We start from the raw sequence: 21,695 nt of genomic DNA on the forward strand, positions 1-21,695 counted from the left end.
GGTGCAGTTAATAGCAAGACTGAAAGATCAGTCTCTTTCCCTTGAAATTCTGTGATAATCTTCATGCACGGGCTATTGGACAGGACCTTTAAGGAGTATTACAGTACATCACAATCAACTGAATAGACCTTTTGGCTACAAAAGATATTATAAAGGCAGTCTTACCGAATCCCTCATGATGGTGAGAAAAGTTCTTTTGAAGAGGATACAGAACTGGGTTAGGCAGCTGGCAGAGAAGCTGTGGCAGCCTTCTGTGGAGGAGGAATCCTGCGGAAACACATGAAAGAATAAACTTCTTTCTTTGCAGTATCTTGCTTAGTTTTCATTCACAAAACCCCACTCTCATCAGCTGAATGTGCCCAGAAACCTCCTCCACTGACTGAGGATTTAAATTCTCTTCCTCCCTCTCCAACCTCAAGCCATGCCCGTTAGTTGTGATATACAAAATACCTCTTCAGAGGGCCGGTGCCAGAGGAAGGGATTCAGCTCATTCTCACCACCAACATCTCTCTTGTAGTCTGTGTCACATATCCTCTCCCGTACTGCCCTTACCAGCCGGCCGTTCTGGTCTCCATATTCACCAGATGCTACTTCCATAACTACATAAACCAGAAGGCAAGTTACTGGTTTACACCACTGACTAGATACAAGGCTTCGTCTAAAACAGGGTCTAAATGCTTCATGCAAATTCATATGTATACACATGCAATTTAAATGTATCTGTCTATAAAGCTTCAGAGGGTTCTCTTAATCCTGGAAGCTCAACGAACCATTTTAGCAGAAAGAAAGTGAATATGTGATAGTTCTGGTAACCAAAAATGACAAAAGTCTATTTTTGTGGTCCTTACTGTTTCTTTGGAATTAAGAAACAACAACAAAAAACCCCTCAATGCTATTAGCTGTACAATACCACACTGCTATTGTTCAGGTAAAAAAAAAAAGAATGCTGGAGCCACTCTGAAAAGCCATTAAGATTAACTACTATGCAACACTAAACAGTACACTTTATCTTTCATTTCCTGGACCTGGACTTCTACCAGAGAGAAATATTCACTAGATTTTACCACTAGATGGCATTCAAATTACTTACAAAAAATCTGAACAATTTTATGTTGAATTTTGGTACATGTATGTACACAAGCATATGTACAAAACTATAAAACACACCATGGTCTCCATTACCCTGACGGTGCTAATCAAATGCAAAGTAAATTAAATGAACTACTGAAATTGTCCTTACCAAAATCTGCTGGATTATGGTAGGTTGGGCAATTCAAACCCAAATCTCTCAAGTAAGGGACTAGGTTTAATACCTTCCCACGATAAATGCATTGACCTTGACTTAAAACATAGAGCTGGAAAAAAAATGCAAAGGGGGGGGGGGGGGGGAAGGAAAAAGAAAAAATTGAGTTATTATCAAGATATTTGAACCTGCTATCTGTGTGACAGCAATCCATGAACCTAATGACCTCTTCTTGTCCCTGCAGGAAAAACACTTTGGGAAGATTTGTCGCCACTTGGAACTACCTTTGCATGGAATTACAACTAATGGAAAATCAATGTTTAATGTTTGAATTCTGCAAACATTCCCTCCAGGACTCAAAGAACATTAACACAGAAACAGACTAATTCCATCCTTAGACACATGCTGAAAACAGGCAAGAAACTGTACGGCGGAGCCATCTAATTTCCACACATTGCAGATATTTTGGACTGGGAGACAAGGCTGGTGAATGTAGGAATGAAAGGAGAAGTGGAACAGCACAGCAATGGGAAACAGCTTGATTATTCTTACTTTTAGCCACACTACTGACTTTAATAAACCTCCTTGCCAGACTGGCAATCTGCAAGAGCTTGTTCACCCATGATGTAGGGGGTTTTCTCTTAGCTCTTACAGGTCTAATTTAAATCTCCTAACAAGATTAAAGTAAATTTAAATCTAACTTAAACATGCACAGTCCACATCCCATTGTTACATTAGAGAAAAGATCTCCAACTGACTAAATTTCAATTATTATTCTTTCACATTAATAAACTCTTCTGAATTTACACCTGTGTAGCTAGGATGAAAATGTGTACTAGTAACACTGCAGACATCGGCACTAAAGCTCTCTTGCTCTTAAATAACCTCTCATTTACTTTACTGACAGCCCTGTGCCCAGAAGCAGTGGTGGGTGAAGGCATGAAAATCACAAGTGCAATATTCATGATTTCACAAACGTACCAACTGGGTTCTTTAAAAACATTACATGTATATATTGGAAACAGTCAGAGAAGAAAAAAACACAATCAAAAAGTATATTTTGCTCTTATTTATTTAACTTCATTTGATTTGGAACCACCGACTAGAATTATTCACATTTTTACTTAGAGTGTAGCCTTGAAAGCATAACCTACCTAAAGAACACACAAAAAGAAAGAGTTTGAGAATAATACCTGATCAAACAACTCGAACAGTTTAGCACTGGGCTGGTGAATTGTGCAGATGATGGACCTGCCACCCTGGGCTAAAGCCTTCATGAGAGAGACAACCTGAAAACATGATGCACTATCCAAGCCGCTGAATAAAAGGAAAGAAGTAGTTTGTTATCCACAAGTTCATAGGCACCACTCAAACTAGCACATGTATTTGCTATTTTGATCTCTCATCATTATCGTTTTAGAATTTCCTTCTGTAGCAGTTTAATTTCATCATATGCCAACCTTACACTTGTATTTCTCTATCAGTCTTTTAATTAAGTTGCAAGCATGCCTGAGAATGAAAAACAGGAGTATTCTCAAAGCTGCCTTAAGGGACTTCTACATTTTAGGACTGCAGATTTAAATGCTCCTAACTTCAATGAATAGATACATATTCATAGTTCTCCAAGCCTCCTCCTAGACTGATCACAGAATTTGATTCTAAATATACTACATTCATTATTAAAAGTCACACTTTAAAATGCTTATATTCATGCTATCTTTGCTCGAAAAAGAAAACTCATGCCACAGTCTGAAAATAATTCCCTCCCTCTCTCTTCCTTCCTGTTTCTGTTCATGTCTCCCTTAAAAATTATTTATAGTCCCATGGTTTGGCAGTTACAGCAGTGACCCAAGGCACTCAGTACCCAAGTCAAATTATTTCCTGTGGCCTTCTTCAGTATTTAGAGGCAACACAAAATGAGCCTCTTCCAAGGACTTAAGAGGTGAATAACCTTTCTGCAGCACTGTTCTACTATACAAAGCAGTATTTGTCTATCTTTGATTTTTGGCCGTGAAGTACCTGGTTGGTTCATCAAAAAACATGACAGGAGGATTGTTCACCAGCTCCAAAGCAATGGCAAGACGCTTTCTCTGGCCTCCAGAAAGACTCCCAGTCCTTGTATTGGCACATGTCAGCAAACCGAGGGCTGTCAATATTTCCTTTACCTAGAGGAAACACAACAATGTGTCATTTAGATTTGTTAGCATAAAATAAAAGCCTCTTTACTGATTTTCATGGAGAATGTAAACTACCTCATGACTTTGTTTCACCATCCATACACCTCAGCTTTTTTCCATCTAATGAAGGAAAGGCGGATCTTAAACATTTATTAGGTTCACTGAGACTTAACAGCCTACCATTTACTATTTTGACCCAAATTCTGTCTCAGTATGGAAGCCTTGCCTGCAAAAATGCAGTGGCAATCAGTTCTTCTAATGGCACCCCTTGGATATGGCACTGATACCAAAAGAGCTTTGCAGCATGTGAGGAGTTTTCACACAGTGAAACCAACAAGTTTCTTTCAACAGAACTTCTAGGCTCTGTTTGCAAGTGACTGGAGAACTGCACAACAAAAATCAGTGGTTTCTACAGAGCATTGACCGGCTCCCATCTCATCTGTTCTTCACAGTCTACTCTTTCAAGTATGGCCATTGCTTTTAACTGTTTTCATTCTCCTCAGAGTCAATTCTGTTGTCACATGTACTCTCAGATGTTTGGAATTTCCTCAAGGCACAGCCTCAGGAGGGGCACAGCTTGTCCCAGGGTCTTTGGAGCAAAAGGAGAACAATCCCAGCTGCTACAAATTTTTCTGTTTCAGTGACTGTAGATCTAGCCTGGTGGCCCATGAGGAAAACAGCTCTCTGCCATCAGTAAAAACACAAATATAAGAATAGCTGAAACCAAGCTACACTACTCCAGCAATCAGAAGAATAACCACTTCATAACGTAGAAAGGAAGCCCAGACATTTAACTTTGAACTAAAATATAGGAAAAGGAGCCTGTCATTTTATAAAGTAATAGTTGCTTGGATAGAGGCAGTTTTCCAGAAAGGCTGGTTAACATGGTAAAAATCTGTTAGCTACCTCTTTCAATCAGAGGTGAAAACAAACAAACAAAACCCATCAACCCTCGCTCTCCGAGAGAAGCATTCAAATACCTCCTTCCCTTTATCTCTACAAAGGATGCTACGGGACACGGGCAGCAGAAGCTAGGTCAACTAGGAACGTAAAGTATGGTTCACTGGAGCTTTTTCACTTGTCCCTGTCTTAAACAAGCACCCATAATCTTGCTAACGCAAGTGCATAAAGTCACAAACTTTATCTATGATAAACGTTTACCTTACAATTTACAACAATAAAACTAATTACCTAGTCCACCATAGGCCAGTAACACTACCCAGAAAATTACTTCCCTTCTAATACGTGTTGAGTAAGTGCATACAGCACAGATTTTTCCTCTAAGAGCTGTTTGTAATTACAGTGACAGTATGAACAAGTGAATTAACTTCCTTGTCCTAACTTACTAAAGTGTAAATGAATTAAGACTTTCCAGGTACAAATAAAATCAACAGTTGTTTCTAAACAAATGTATTTTCCAATAAAAAACCTGTATTTATCTTATTTAAAAAAAAGTGTTTGAGAGAATCAGAGCAATCTTAAGCTACAAAACATATGTTGATTCCTGCAAGTTTCTGTCTGTGGAGCTCTTTCTGATTTTCAAGGAGTCTTTGAGATTGAAGAAATGCCAAATGTTCCAATTCGGAAGCAAATGCTGACAAACAACAGCCACAAAAATGGCTTCTCTACCTTTGAAGTTGCCATAGTTTTCACCTTTCACGCAAAGGGTACACTTTTCACCAGGTGGGTCAGAAGCAGTTTTACCTTCTCCTTTACAAACCTCTGTTTAATAATCACATGCCAGCTACTGCCAGAGGCATCTTTTACTAGAATAAGAGACTCCTTAAATGGTTAAGTCCAACAAGTCAAGTTCAGACCTCCATCAACTAAGAAAATGAATTAAACTGGCATCTGGGAAAGAGTAGGAAACCTCTCATGTTCCTGAGACAGCAGGCCACAACTTTCTCATGTCCATGCTCCACTCCCACTCCTGTGACCCCTCATCTCTTCCTTCCTCCTGCACAACTCTGTTTCAGTTGAGTGCTGCAAGGTGGCTTCTTCCAGTCACTCACATGATTTCCTACTTCACCCACAGAGGGTCTCCTCAGCGCATGGCTTTGGGAGCACAAAATACACCAAAATGAAAATCTCACCCCTCTTTCTATTTATGAAAAAGAACACTGAAACATCATGGAAAGCCCAAAACACGAATTTTACAGGACTAGGTGTAGCAAAAACATTGGGAGTGTCCTATACCAACAGTAACTCTCTTTTCATTGGTGGGACAACTGAATTGCTAAGCCACTAGAAGACTTGTTCAGAGCAACATACATGTCCTTAACAAAGGTAAAAGGAGCAGTCGGCCTTCTTGGAAGGTAAATCCCAACGTTAGCCACGGGGCCATGTTATCACATGAGCCCCGTTAGCCCTCAGCATAACCCCCAGATAACAGAGGCTTCCTCCTCAAGGAGGCACTGTATGAGAGATCATACCATCTTCTTGTTGGTGCTGTCTTACGCTGGACTCAAACATAGCTTGAGGCCAGCCAAAACACCTCTGAACACTTTCTGAGCTACTGTTTCACTTTTCACAACTCTCTCAACAACCTGAACCATCGCGGCTTTCACCAGTGCTGTCATGTTTTGTTTATGTTTAGCTCCAGGCATTATCCTCCCTGGGCACATACGGCCTTGAAACACGCTGTGCAGCACTGAACTGCTCCTCTCCTGGGCTTCGGCATGCTCTGGTAACTCCTCCCGAGCACAGAGAGACACCTGAGCTCTGCATGTCCTTACGAACATGCAGGGTCAGACTGAGAAAGCTGCCTCGTGCACAAGCTAACACGCCAGAAGACATTTTGTCTGGTAACACACCTCCAAGGTATTTTCTTTAAAAGGACAAGCCCTGTGTCAGGCAAAACTATGGGGAGGAATCATGGCAATCAGATGGGTGAGAGGAGCACACTTGCTGTGCAGGTCCAGTTGGGTTATAGGTCTCCATGGGCAAAACCACACCAGGACCGCTCTCCCACTCAGGAAAGCCATGTGTCCGCTGCAGGCAGAAGCAGGACAATGCAGCAAATGTACAAAAGTAACGTGTGCAACTCATTCCTAGCATTTTAAAGAAGATATGTGTATGTTTTAGCCTGGTTTCCTACTTGTCCAAACCTCAGTCACCTGACACAGCTTCAAAATCTTAACTGCAACTGCATTAACTTGTCCAGTGCAAAAACATGCCCACAAGCACAGCTTTCAAATACAAGCACAGAAAATTCTGCAGCAGTTTCAAGAACTGCTGAGTTTTTCATTAGTCCTTGGAAAAATTAAGGCCTCCACTCACTATTGCCAGATATGACTGATTTATCTCGCCACACACACAATATGCCTGAGCCCTCAGACATGCATGTGAGAGAATCTAAGGTGCTAAGGTACATTAACAGGAATCCTACAAAACCTGTGAATTTATTTCAGTAGATCTTTAACAATTATCTACTCATTCTGATGCTGAAAGCAATTTTCATGGAGACTGCAGCAAACATTCCCTCATAATGATACCTGTCAACTTTGAGGTTATGATTTATTCTATCATTACAGGTCCAACGCAATTCAGTGCTAGATAAAAATGTCTGCTTTACAGAGCGCACTTCACGGGCCTCTGGCATCCCCAAAAATTCTCGGTCTGATGGACAGCAGACATACCATTTCTCTCCTGCCTTCATCTTTCTCTTGAAGTTTCAGATGAGCAGATACCTGGAATGCAACAATGAAATTTGATTTTGAACCAGTCTGAAGCACAACAACCACTTAAAGTGGATGTGTCAAGCACAATATCCCAATGTAACACCTAAACAACTTCTTTCAACCCAGCCAGGAAAGTTTAAGCTGAACTACCATGTTCAAATCACAAGTGTCACATACGTCTGTCTGTGCAGTAGGTAACTGAGTATAATCGGACGTATGCAATCACTCGAGCATCTGACAAAAAGCGTATTAGAAAGAAAGGCCATTCTCCAAGTCAAAGAGCTTGAGAGGAAGATGGGACAGTCATGTTTTTTGTATAGCCACTAACTTCTCAGGCAATGCTAGCATCACAGTTCATTTGTGCTTCATCCAGATCATAAGGATAACCAAAAAACTCTGCCATTCTCCAGGATGTGCACAAATAAGCACAGAAAGAAATAAATTTCTGAAAGATGTCATCTGCTGTCCTAAGAGGCAGCTCCACAAGACATTATGATTAACCTGTATTAGAAGCAATTAAACTGTTAAGTAATTATTTTTGTCAGAGCCTTGATTGATTAATTTAGACAGCAGGTATCATCTGGGCCCAATTCTACAAAAGTGGTCCCATGGGACTCTGACTACAATGTTCAAGTAACAAAAGAGAAGGAAAATTTCCTCACAGAGAAAAACCTTTGCAGAAAATTAACCACATAAAAGCTATAGTGATTTCTTCCGGCCTTAAAATTTGTGAATTGATACTGCCATACAGTATGAGCAACCTTCGCCTTATCTGGTAATATCCTCTGATGAAAAATGGCTTGTTTCTCAACCTGAGCAACAGGCATTTCTAGACTGATTGGTCAAGCTGGCAATTAGTAACTTGATGCTCTGAAAAACAGTAAGAAGAATTTACGTTGCCTGTGAGTCTTGGAATTATTCTGTTCCTGTTGTTTTCCTGTGAAGAACTGGAAGAGATTTTATACAATGCCTTTAAAGAAAAGGTACAAAAGAGTAGAAGTAGCAGAGAGACCATGGTCAACTCAAAAGAGCATTGTGCAGTTAGAACATGGAAGATTGGGAGAAAGGGAGACAAGGTTACTCAACAACCACACAGGAAAAAAGATGGTGCCTACACAGGCTCATTCTGTGCAGAACTGCAGGTTCCGTTCTCTGGGAGGTCTAAAGAGTATAACCTTAGATCTTCTTCCAAATCATAATGCCTGACCACAAATTGAAAACCATAAAGCTAAAGAAGCTCAGATGGCCCCCAGAAGGATGAGTCTGAAATGGAATTCAAGGCATCATCGAAGTCTAAGCACTTTCATTGAATGGGATGAAATAGAAATAATGGCTCGTGGCATTACCAGGAGTAAGAACATGTGCACAACGCAAAGACTTTTCCACTTTCTCCTGACCAAATAAATTAGAGCAAGACACAAAGCTCACCATCATAGCTTCCTGGACAGTCAGATGAGGAAGGAGCATGTCATCTTGCATGATGTAGCAGGAGACTTTGCGAAAAGAGCGCAGGTCACGAGGCTGCCCATTGATGAGGATTTCTCCTTTCATTCCCGTCTCTCTGAAACAAACCAAGAAAATAACCAGGGGTGAATCTTGCCTTCACTTGTGCTGCCACAGGACTCAGTATGCGGAATTCTTAGGTAATTATTGCCCACTATGTGGACGAACAAAACTGATACAGTGGATACTAACTAATTTATTTCATGATTATGCTCTCTCTCATAAGAGGCTTCATGCAACGTTGCTGAAAATTTTACTCGAAGTTAGTACAAAATCTGTGCTGTCTTATGTGAATGTCTGAAAAAATATTGAGCCTTTCAAGTGATTTTTTCTAGGTTTCTCTGTCCTGTTCCTCACGTCATAATAACAACAACACAGAGACACTTTGTATTCGGACATACAACAGGGGATTCAGCAAGATGAACCAGTCACCTCACACACTGCAGTTCGGCCAAGAAAACATCAACATTATGAAAGTGGTAACTAAGGAGGGTCATTTTTTTCAAGTGTTTATAAAATGTGGTTTTAAAAATATCACTAACATAAGACACTGAGTCAGATTTGTTACACAGCTAGAAAGCAGAAATTTTTTTGGTGTTTTGGACTTCAAATTGCTTCCTATTTTTGATGACTCGTTAATAGATAAATCCTAAGTGACCAGAACAGAAGAAACAGAAAAAAATATAAGCAGTAAAAATCTAATTCAAAATCTGTGAAATACATGTTTTCTACAAACACTGGGCTAAGATATCTTCTGCTGTTGTGTCCAAGGAGCCATCAGGGTAGGTGATCTTATCTTACTTACGATTTTCATTGTTACTGACCTGTATCCTGCCAGAATGTTCATGAGCGTTGACTTCCCAGCTCCAGAAGGACCCATAATTGCAACAAGTTCCCCACTGCTGAACTTCCCTGAAATTCCTTTCAAAAGGGTCTTATAACCTGAAAAAAGAAAGGAAAGTTCACTGAACCATTCACAATCACTTCTGGTGGGCAATGATTTTCTTTTAAATACTGATGACAAATTGGCATTAACAGGTACCTACTGAGAGGCTGATGCTGAGATCAGCACACTGCAGTAACTACCAAAAGCTAAATTCTGAGCAGCAGCAGCAGCAGCCTCCTCCCACTAAACAAGTAGTATGGTGGGATTACGGGATCACACTCTCTTGATTCACTCTAGGAAAATTTCCAAACAGGGCTAAGAAGCCTTGCTGCCATTTGCTAAGTGTCTTGTCAGAGTATTTTACTAGGATGCTGGTGTCTCCGCTACCATAGCTAATACTCCACAGCTAACGTAACTCCACAGCCTTGGCGCAGATCCCCCAATCACTGCATCTTCAATGCAAAAACTCTGCTCTCTCACCAGAACAACAACTTCTCGGAGAGTAATAGCCACAATCTCACAGGCAAAGCCCTATGCTTTTGTTCGTTCCCTGCTAAAAGAGGTATGACGAAAAACACAGCAAAAGGAGACACACAGGCTTCATTCTCTTACCATAAGGACTCTCTTATCACAAGAACTCTAAAGGCTTGTCTAGACAGGGAGACTGACTACAATAGATCTGTAAAAATTATTCCTACAGAAATGCTTATTTCAGATTAAGAACATGAAGGGGTTTTTTCTCATTTAGATTAATCCACCTCAGAAGATCATGCCATGAGTATATCCTCAGGCAAAGTTGTTCTAGAATAACCACACCATCGACTTCAATATCTCACCTTATCCCCAAACTCCATGTTACTGTAGGTGTAAGCAAACTGGACTGCAATGAGAAATCCACATTTGGAGTTAGTTGCATCCATCTTGTCCTGCACAATTCCCATTTTAAGGCAAAAGGACTGGGTGGGGAGGATGGAGAGAGCCCTAATCAGCATCTAAACATTTCAGGATCACTTTCTCTTTTCTTTTTTTGCTTGCTTACCTTATTTTAATTACCAATGCTTTTAGTTAAAATTTTTAATAATAAAAAAATGTTAGGTGTCCAAAACCAATCTCATATGTTGGAAATGTTTCTGTAATTAAATTAAAACCAAAACAGAAGGGTGGAAGATCCATTTACATGCAGTGTTGGGATTTGGCAATCCATTTTGCCATAATGGTGCATACGCAGGCAGCATTTACATTCCACATGTAAACTATCCCAGTCCTGTGATTATCATTAGCATCGTCTGTAGCTGGAAAGTTGAAATGCTGTAAAAACATCACATTGTCTGCAAGCTCCTAGAAAATGAAGGGTGGATTATGCTCTTCTGATTTCTCTTTCTTCCTGACTCCATGATTTCTTGTTTTCCTTTCATCCTCACTCAGCATTCTCCTTAAATTTTCTTCTTCTCTTTAGTCTCAGTGCACACTCATTGAATGCCACAGAGAGCAAACTTTTGCACCAAAACCATTAATGTCATGCTGCCATGGGGTCTCCGAAATCCACAGCCAATACTCTTCTCTGAGCATACCCCAACCTGGGAGGAAAGTAGTATCCACAAAAAGTCTCTCTAGAAATATTTGATCCTACCATTTTCATGGCAAATGCCCTAGAAAACGTAACTGATCAAATGTATCAAAACAACAGTTTGCCTGAGTACCTTTTTTAAACAGGTCAGTAATTTTTTACTCCAAAATCTTGTCCTGGACCTGAAAGAAATGACTTGTTCGGAAGCGACAAGGTATCATGGGTATGAAAACAGCAGTGTATTCACATCTGTTTATGGAGCAAGTCCTGAGAACAAAAGTGAAGACAATCTATCAAAAGGAAGAGCTATTTCGAAGACAGAAATGCATGGCACCCCGACATGGTCTAACAGGCCTGTCCCTCATACCAATGTCACCACCTTCTGGAAATCAGAATTTGAAGGAAAAGGGCAAGGAAGAGATCAGACCTTTCAAACATGACAGTATTTACTAAATGGGATCTACAAAGCCCTTCATACTACCCCTTAAGTGTAATGAGAACCAGCTACCTCCAAGGCTTGTTAAATTTGTAAGGGACTTAAACATTAGACTATACCACCAAATATTTGTATTATGCACCCACCCACCACACACATAAGTTATGCGCAACTAGGAGACTCTTTATCACCCTGGTCAAAAGCTAGCCAAGTTGGCCTGTCATTAACTTCCACTGGGATAGGATTTGCTTCACTGGGTCCCATGTGTAGTGCATGGGTGAAAGTACTCATTGGTGTCTGTCTCTATCCCCTGTCTGCCCCACAAAGCAGTCCAACATGACACAACATCACATGGAAACTCCATTACAATAGTTCTATGATACGGGCTTGTTCTGATCCAGATTTCCAGGGTAAAGGGTTCTTGTCAGAGTTTTTTAATAGTCCGTTCGTCATGAGTGTCAAGATCAGGACAGTAAGCATTGCACAAACTTACAGGGGAGCATAAAGAATATGTACAGCTATGAATACTGAGGGAGGTACAACCTAAAATACACAGTCACCATCTGAAAATATCTATCAATATATGCATCATTACCTAAAATTGAAGCCTGTCCTCTCACTACATAAGACCACAAGATTTAACATTACATCCATTAAAGTCACTTTTCCAAACATAATTTCACAAATGATAATCAGTTTACCTTCAATTGCACTATCTTCCCTCTCATTACCTGCACTTGTTTCTGCCCCTCTGATGGAAATATCCATTTTAAGTATCCCGCACACTACGTTAAATCAGACCAGGACACACCTCTGAAACTCAGTTGCAAAACAGTAGAGGAACATGACTTAAGAAGAAATAGAAGAAACTACGAATTTTAGATCAGGATTCCAATCATTAGCACTTTAAGCTGTTACAAACTGAAAACCATGTCTTCTTTTGACTGGAAGCACGTTAGAAGCCTTTCTATTACAAAGGTTAATTTAGTGAACCCACAGAAAGATTTTACGCTGCAGCAGTAGCGTGGTGCCCAGTATAATCCTTTACAGGGAATTAAAGTCTCTAAGTAACCACAGTCTTCTCTTTCAGAATACTGAGGCTAATCTTTAACTGAATCTGTTGACCTAAAACTTCTATATTGGGCCACATGTCTTCCACGAGAAACAGATTTATGCATTTGGAGGGGATTGTTTTCTCACAGTACAGCGACTGTTGCATATCCATCTGCCGTATATTAGGAATTTCTGACCACCTTCAATCCCGGTTTACCTGGACTACCTCCTTTTCCTCAGGTGACCAGTGCATGATCCGTGCAGCCAGGAGTTTTGGTACCCCAGAGTTTAATGAAAGGCTGAACCTCAAAGCGAACTGATCCCAAGATTGGTGCATATTGCAGGCTATTCAGTTCGAGTACCACAGTGGCTGTCTCCTTTTGGACTGGACTTACACCAAGACCGCGTTTAGCATCATGACTTGCAGGTATTTCTCTTAAAACTGTTTTGCCTCCCAATGGAAAATAGCTTGGATCCTTTCAGTTTTCCAGTGTCCGCTCCTGGAGTTACTGCAGCCTCACTCTTAAAAATATATTTAGGGGCTGATGTCCATGGAACCCCAAATACCAGTTTTGAAGAACTACTTCAAACACAAATTTGTCAACAGGACACTAATACACCACCATCAACCAGAACAAGCACTAAACAGATTTCTCAGTCCAATCCACTAAAAAGAGAATACAAAAAGTAAGAAATCAACACCGAAGCAGAAAATTCAAGTGATGCAAAATTTTTCAGTCTTAATTTCACCTCACATTACATTCCAGAGTTCAACTGCTTCTCCTGAGAAGCGAAATGTGTTTTGTTTTCCCACGTTAGGATTTCTCACGGAAAGGCAACTCCAGGCACTGTGATACTAGACCAGATTCGCAGCCACAAACACATGACCAGCCTGAACAGACCCCCATTCAAGAGGCAGATTTCCCCTCACTGCCTGGCTACACCACAAAGCCCACAGCCACCGCCTGTTTAATGAGCTGACAGAGGATGACCTGTTGTCTCTGGTCAAGATGCAAGGGAGAAACGTGGATGGTTTTATCTGCTTCCTCATGGATTTTACAAGGATTTCTGGGGAGATTTGGTTTTACCATTCTCATACAAATTATGATTAATCTGGAAAGAAGCAAGACGTCTCCTCCTCATACTTAAGGTAGGAGCGCATGCTTCAGAATGTGTCTGCACCAGCACCAGAAAAAACCACAACCAAAATTCACTCCTACCCACACAGTGAATTTCCCCAGGTAAATACCGTCTCCAGGCTTTTGACTGAAATGCTTCATTCATTTGCATTTCATTGCTGGTAATATACTCATTTGTTACTCAGAGAAATGTCACACAGACTCCTAGAAGTTTCTAGGCACAGTAGCCTAATTCTAGATACCATCAATAAGCACCAAGAGACTGTCTCGGGTCCCAGGTGAGCACAGCAGGCTTTCCCTGCTCGCTGCAATTAGAGCAGGATTTGCCCTTCCCAACATATCCGAACTGTTTCTCTTTCATCACAAGCTCTTCTGAAGGTAGGAAATAGCTGTTGGTACCCTGCAACTGGCCTGAAACTGCTCAAAGGTTTCTCAGAAAATTCACTATAGCAAACAGGTAACATAGGAAATTTCAATTCAAACAGTTCAAGTCTGGCAAAACCACAAACGACTGAAAACCGAGCCACAAAACAAACAGCCTTTGGCACTTTAAATGTCAAAACCAATGACATCGTAGCCTGCTCTTTCCACACTCCCTACCTGCAGCCAGGTAGAAGTGCACCATTTCTTTATTTAAAAAAATATATACAAAGACTATATTTCTACAGCTTTTTGTGGTGCTTTTTTAGATTGGTTGTGATGTATTCCTGCTCATAAACATCTAGCTAGAATACAGAAGACACTTCTGGCAAGTACTGTATTACTAACCTGCCTTACTTCAATTCCTTCAACAAGCAACAAACTTTTTAAACAGCAATTTTAATACACAAATTCGTTCTTTCACAGTACGATCAGTCAAATTGTTAGTTAACTCATACAGAGAAACTGCAGCCATTTCTTGGCACTGTATACTGACTCTGTTCCATTAAAGAAATTCCATTTCCTACTCTAAAATTTACAATTTTACCCTCATCTCAGTTCCTTGTTTCAGTCAAAACAACTATGCCAAAGCCCAAGGAATTCTCCAATGTTCGGGTTGATGTAGCTTGAGAGTTAGCATGACTAGGCCGCTTAAGCAAAACAGTTAGCATAACTGAACAGGCCGCTGGAAAGGACAGCTAAGAATAACAATTGAGAAAGTTCTGATAGTGCACATGATGTGGGTTAGCAAAAACAAGATGAGTTCAAGGACGTGGAGACAGTCTGTTGCTATTGGCGTTAGTGCATAGTTACCAATCATAAGGGAACGTGGGGTGCGTGAACAGCGCGTGATTTATGTCTGTAGCCTATAAGAATAAGCGTGATTGCGTGTGCAGATATGAAAAATGTATATAACTACGCAAGCAGAGCAATAAAGTGAACTGACTGTGCATTGCATCAATGTGTGAGAGTCGTTCCTGTCCCTGCACGGATGCTGAAACTCGGCACTCCAACACAAAACCCGAATACGGGAACATGGAATCAAGACGTCACATCCACATCTTGCCCCCTGAGGCAGGAGTAGGGAGTCCTCCTATTGTGGAACAAGGCTCCCAGCAAATTTGTGACTTTGCCACTGCCCCTGCGATCCGCCATACCTATGCCTCAATGGCTAAAGATCATTCCCTGGATTACCTACTGCACAGCAACACAAGTAAGGGAAAAACAGATTAACCCGGTCACATATCATATTAAAGGGAAAATTAGTGACTCAGGGATGAAAGAACGAGCTTGCAAGAGTTCACCCAGATGTGGAAAACATTCTCATGATATCTGGCAGACATTTCATTTGTAGACTCTTTAGGTTGATATCAGAAAACTGAACAGCTGGGGAATGCTAGCAGAAACTCTGCAGAGAAACACAAGATGAGAAACACACACACACAGAGGTAACAGCTCAAGGCCAGATTTACACTAGAAACATTTGCAGAAGTAATAAAACATTAGCTAGGAAACACATTTCTTTATCATTTTTACATCAGCAAAAAGCCTTTTCTATACATCTAGATGTAAATTTGCCAACAAAAAATCCTCGTCTGTTCCCTCTCAGTCTATTATTTACCTTCTGCATCTCAGCCCTTGTTCTCACTTCTGAGCAGAAGCCACTGTCATAGCAAAACATCTACATGTTTACTGGTAGAGAATACACCAATCTGCTTCATCTAACAGAGTTTTAATCCTGTGGGGCAGGGGTAAGCACAGAGGCAGCACAGAGATTTTTGTGAAGTTCCTAGAGAAAACTACCCCATACTGCCATGCTACGGAGTCTCTCAGTCTCCTCACGCTTTACTTCCTCTGTTCCCCCCTGCACTGAGTGCGCACCTCCATCAACACCAGAAGCAAGTATGCACCTGCAGAAGACCAGCAGGCTGGCGCGGCAAAGCACTGAGGGCAGTGACAGTAAATATCTCGTATTTATTGTGCTACTTTCAGAGCGCACAGTCACGACCACATAGTCTATTTGCACATGAAAAGAGGTGCAGGTTCCTCTTCTTTGCACGTAAATAACATAATTGTGCATGTAAATTAGTTCCTGATGATTTACAGTTCCACTTTACAACTCAGCAGTCACAGAGCCATCTCGTTTGTGCATGTAAACATGATAGCCATACATACACCAGAAGATGCATGGAATGACTAGTAGCCATTGCAAGGTCCTGGCCCAGCCTGGGGGTCTGGGCTATTCAGAGAACACAGTTTCAGAAGTAGCTCACAGCAACAGCAGATGATGTTGTCACTGAAGTGGGCAGTGTCCTTCTGCCCTCTCTCCCCAGGACACCCCCCCATCACTTCCCCTGAGCTGCCTTTCAAGTGCACCTACACAACCAGCAAGGACAGCAAGCCCGTCCACCTGGAAAGTGTTCCTGGGAAATTAAGAATGAAGAGGGGTTGTTTCCAGCTGCATGGGCTGCAGGACTGCCACTGCCAGGACAAGACCGCAGGGTTCACAAGCAGGGCGGGGAGGTGTGACAGCCTGTCCAGCAGCTGGGGACCTTCCAGCAGTTTGTGCTACCCAGGAATCCATCTCTTGACATACCTTTTCTTTTCCATTCTGAAACACAAACAGGATTTACAGTTAAATGAAATTACCCTTTATGCATAACTCATGCTAGGCCATTCAAACCATTTAATTCCAAATGGGATTGCTTGTTTGCTTTATTTTAGTATTAAAAATATTAAATCATTTCCCAACTATAAGGTGAAGATACTTGGGGCTTTTCACCTAAATCATAGTTCAAAGCCAGGGTGTTTCCATGAATTGGCATATCGTCACAGAGATGTTTTCCATATATTTCTAATTCCTCTATTAACCCTCCAGGACACCGTGTTCCACACTCACTACATGAGTACAGAATGCTTTCCTCTCAGTGGTAGGGACAGAGTTTATTAATGTTCAAGTAAGAATTTGTAAATTCTCAGATGACAGGGTTTATCTATATCAGTTGATAACTACTCAAATAATTTAATTTTTGAAAAACTCTTGATGGGGATTATTTAAATAGACATTTCTTTCCCCAGCTCTCCACTGACTTCAAACAGGCTTAAGTTAAAAGGTGAATTAGCGGTACTGATACTCGGGAAGAGGCATCTTTTAACTCCCAGAAAATGCGTGGGACAGAAACAGCTTTCCTACACAAACACAGTGAAAAACATATTGTTTTAATAATGGGAACTTTACCTCTATAAAGCCTGGGGGGCAAAGTCACACTTGAAATAAACATGTTTAAGGTAACTGTCTACCAAATAAAACTGGTATGTAAACTCACAGGTCTTTGGTCCATGTCTTCTACCATCATCTGTGTATCACAAGCGAATAAACCTTTTTATGAATCTTTTTGCCACTTTGGCTTTGGAATCCACACATCCATATATTTCTATTCCATTCACACCTCTCTCAGGGACGTAGAACAATAGGATTTTCCATTGTCTAAGCTCTGAGCCCTGCTTCAGGACAAAGAAGGGAATTTACAATTGTAATGCATTCTTGTATCTTGCCTCAGAGAAACAACCTTCGTTATGTAAATCTCTATAAAACAGCATGCCAGGCACCAAAACAACAGGGCAGAGAGGGCAGAAAAGCTAAGCAAGTGCTTGAAGTAATCAAATCAAATTCCTTTGCGTCAAAGACTTTTCCAACTTGGAAATAAGGAATCCATTCCTCTCAACCTAAAAACATGTCTTTCATGTTTTACACAAAAAAAAGACCCCAAAACAACAACACCCCTGGGCAGCAAAGCTTGCTTTTTGTGCTGGACTAAACTGCACTTCTTAATATAGCCCACAACTAGGCCTTCTTAAACATACTGCTCTTGATCCACAGCTGATTTCCCACTTAGTGATCATGGAACAGATTATTCGTAACTCAAATGGAGAGCTTAGCCCATGCTCACAGCAAGCCTTGTAGCGTTCAATCTACCTGATTTTATACATATTAAAATTTGACACTTAACCTAAAGTCATTGTTTAGGATCCATAAATTACCAACAGAGAGCAACAGCCACACCTGCCACGTAATTAATTCTAACTATTTTGCATTCCTGTTCTGGGAAGGGATAAATAACCCTTTAGAAGTGCGTCTTTCTCTTAACTATAGTGGGAGTTCAGGACAATTGGCTTAGACTAGACACCAAACCTCTAGATGCTGCGACAAATCTCATTCTTTGCCAACAAAATCATGGCTGATTTCAGCATCAATCACAAATAAAATGGGTATCAAGAAATCTTCTGTGCTTTTAAATGTCAATTTGATCATGGTCCCTCATTTGCTTACATGATTGCAGTAATTAAGCACACAAAGCGCACACTCAAAATCTTCAAGTTGGACTGGCACTCCATTTGTTCAGATGCTTCCTATGAACATATCAAGAAAAAGCATCCTGCCTATGTTCAGCATGTACAAACTTATCACATGTTGCATTTTTACATTATCGTTAGAATTAGCACTTACTTTACACTCTGATAACTGGGGACAAATTTTTGCTTCAAGCTATCCGCTAGCTGAAGAACCCAGCGCTGTATTGGTAGCACTTGGTTCAAACTTAAGCAGAACATCTCACAGGCTGAAAAATCCAAATGTGCTTTGGAAGATCACATATTAATCAAAACCTAAATGTTTGAGAACAAACTTCAAAGAAGTTTTGAATTTTGTTTGTGTGGGTGTCTAAGATTTTAATCCTGTCAGTGCACTTCTTTTGTGCTAAACCTACCAGCTAACTTCCTTCTATGGCAAGTCAGTAAAATACAAAGTCAGCTGGAGCCTGAGGAGAGATCATGAACCCCCAAGCCAAGATTCATGACATGAAATCCCTAGTTACTGTAAGCTACGTTGTATAATAAAACAGAATGCGTTGATGAGAAGACGGCAATCCAGATGAGAAACTGAGCTCTAGCTGAGGAAGAATCTTAAACCAAACTGTAGATAATAAAGAATCTGCAAAGTCCCTTTAATTTCATTGTTCTCTCAGATCCCTGGACTAGATATTAAACTTATGCAAGACATTGGATTTGACAGTCCACACTGTGCAGTCAAACAAAAAGCCCTGACTATGTAAAGATTTCACTCTTACAAAACTTCGAAATAAGAGTTGTGTGCACCATGCTCCTTCTCTATTATGCAGGCTGCTCATCGCACTATTTTAGCATCTGAATACTGCTTTTCTTCAGAATAACTAATTAGATATGACCGTCTTTTAGGCTGCAAGCTTTGCAACCCCCTAATTTGGGGTCTGAAGGTTTAATAGACTATACAACCTCCCTCACCTTGTCTGGCTGTATCACATCTCCTGGCCAGGCAATGTTTGTCTATAAACAGGATGGGTTTTACGTACACAGAATCCATGCCACCAAGTAACAGGAGACTGAAGTGCTTGCAGGTGGACACAGAATTTATAGACTTTCTTGAAACATGCATTCCTCCAACAGTAGGGAGGAGCAGAACAGGAGTCAGCAGCACCGTGGGCACACCTCCTCGCTCCTGCAACTATTGATTACACCTCTCCACCACACTGTGAGATGAATGGGGTTTGTGCCAGCCCCCTTTAAGTCTATGCTCTTTACGGCTATGACCGGGCAAAGCCGAAGTACGTAAGTAACCCCTTGATGCAACCTGAGCCAGTAACAGGCCCAGGTAACTATGAGACACCCTTCCTGTTAAGGAAATATTTCATATTGGTTGATACTAGTCCCACTGGAACAGCTGCTCTGCGCCTTTCCTTGTATTCACCTTTTCTGTATAGCTCCCTTTAGCCCGTCCTACAGCAAGGTTACAGCCTTCTACAGAGGTTTACAGGATGATTACGACTATATATGGGTCCTGCCTATTAATTTTAATCAGATACATGCACGGCAAGATTCGGTTCTTGTCGGTTTCTCTGTTGAATGTTTCCGCCTGAGAGAGTTAAAGCTGTTCGTCTTCCATACGCATGCACACGAAGCCATGTGTCTGCAACTGAGGATAGAGAATGACAATTAAATGGGTCAATGAACGACAGTAACCTTCAAACACGAATGCAAATAAATCTGTTCTTGCAGCAAGACCTGATGGCTTCAGAATCAGTATTTACATGTTGAAGCATTTGGAGATCTGGGTCATAGCTTGTACTTTGCCTGCACAGAAAACAGCTACCCTAATTTCTCTTCAACCCTTAGGAAACATGAAAGGGGAAAAAAAAATCTTGTATGAATGACGCACAGCTTCATCTTTCTTCTGAATCTAGTGGAAATGTCTTTTCAAAGAAATATCCATAGCCTAATCCTTGTCTGATGATTGCTTTTTGCTACTTTTTTTTAATTGCCTTTGTTTCTGTTACTTAAGTGTGCAAGAAAGGTCTTTCCTGACAAAAGAAGAGTAAACACAATTTGAAATGAAAGGCTGACACATTCTCTCGAATGACAAACTGAAGTCACGAGCCTGATACATAGATTTAGAGATGAAAGCTGTTTACGTATGCCAGTCAGTCAGAAAGCAATTTCTTGTAATTGCAGTACCTTTATAACTCAAAGTACAAATAGTATTATTCACAGTCTTACAGATAAAACCAGAACCCTTCCTACCATCCCTTCCCTTTTGAAAAAAATCTTCAAGCAGGAGATATTCCAAAATAGCCCAGCAGCTGTTATGAACTGAACTGCCCCATTGCCTTCATTTCGAAGTGCAGATCCAGCTGGGTCACTCCACAACAAGGGAGACAGAAACCCTTCCTCCCTCAGAGAAGACTACTTTGGGTCTCCTGTGTTGGTGTGCCAGAGTCACTATATTTTTCACTGCTGCTCTCTCCCTTCCTCCTCGTAGCCTCTCCCCACCCACATGCATGCACAGAGCAAGAGAGCAGGAAGGGAAAAAAGCAAAAGTAAAACTTCGCCTCTCTCCTCCTACCCACCTGTATAAGGGCTAGAGAGGAAAGCCCTGGGGCTTTCTGGAGTTACAGCAGAAGCAGCTGAAGTCAGGCAGCACGTCCTTCCTCCAAGCTGGGCCTGATGGCACTATCCAGTCTGAAGAGCTTGGTGTGTAAAGAAAAGCTTTCCCTAATACTTCTGCATGCATCTTTATCACAGACTCTAGGTTAAACTGGAATGTGATGAAATGTCTCCCTCAAACTGCAGAAGAAAAAAACGTACCTTTTCCTAGACTATTAGAAACAAGACTCATTGTTCAAAACACAGAACTTCTATGATGATTTACATGCTTACAAGACAACATTTTGTTCTTAGCCTTTACAGACATGTGGAGCCACATTTCTTGCATTTTGAAAAATGTTTTCAGTCCTGGTGACTGCAATTTACAAGCTGCCACAGTGTTTGACCTTTAAAAAAAATCACAGTCCACCTTCAATTACTCAAAATATTACATTTGACTCCAAACAAAAAACAGTTTTTCCCAGCAGCCTTACCCAACTGCAATAGTAATGACAGTTTGCTGCAGAAACTTTCTCTGAACAACAGGCAACCGCTGCGAACCTCACTCATCCAATCTTCTGAACAACTGCTGCACATCCTTCTGCCTCTTCCCACCCTTTCAAACCAATTCTGCACT

At 40.9% G+C, this 21,695-nt stretch overlaps 1 protein-coding gene across 3 annotated transcripts in view; it reads right to left on the minus strand.

The window, feature by feature from the left end:
* ABCG1 (ATP binding cassette subfamily G member 1) overlaps positions 1-21,695 on the minus strand; it is a 62,274-nt gene that overhangs the window by 16,552 nt on the left and 24,027 nt on the right. For all 3 annotated transcript variants that reach the window (XM_075431513.1, XM_075431503.1, XM_075431522.1), the window contains exons 3-10: positions 9,428-9,545; positions 8,529-8,661; positions 7,059-7,109; positions 3,263-3,408; positions 2,437-2,560; positions 1,241-1,355; positions 451-599; positions 166-267 (exon numbers count right to left, since the gene is read on the minus strand). In XM_075431513.1, coding sequence (XP_075287628.1) covers positions 166-267; positions 451-599; positions 1,241-1,355; positions 2,437-2,560; positions 3,263-3,408; positions 7,059-7,109; positions 8,529-8,661; positions 9,428-9,545 — 938 coding nt within the window. The remainder of the gene's footprint in view (positions 1-165; positions 268-450; positions 600-1,240; positions 1,356-2,436; positions 2,561-3,262; positions 3,409-7,058; positions 7,110-8,528; positions 8,662-9,427; positions 9,546-21,695) is intronic.

Source organism: Opisthocomus hoazin, chromosome 1 (assembly GCF_030867145.1).
Source record: "Opisthocomus hoazin isolate bOpiHoa1 chromosome 1, bOpiHoa1.hap1, whole genome shotgun sequence".
NCBI classification, from domain to species: domain Eukaryota; kingdom Metazoa; phylum Chordata; class Aves; order Opisthocomiformes; family Opisthocomidae; genus Opisthocomus; species Opisthocomus hoazin.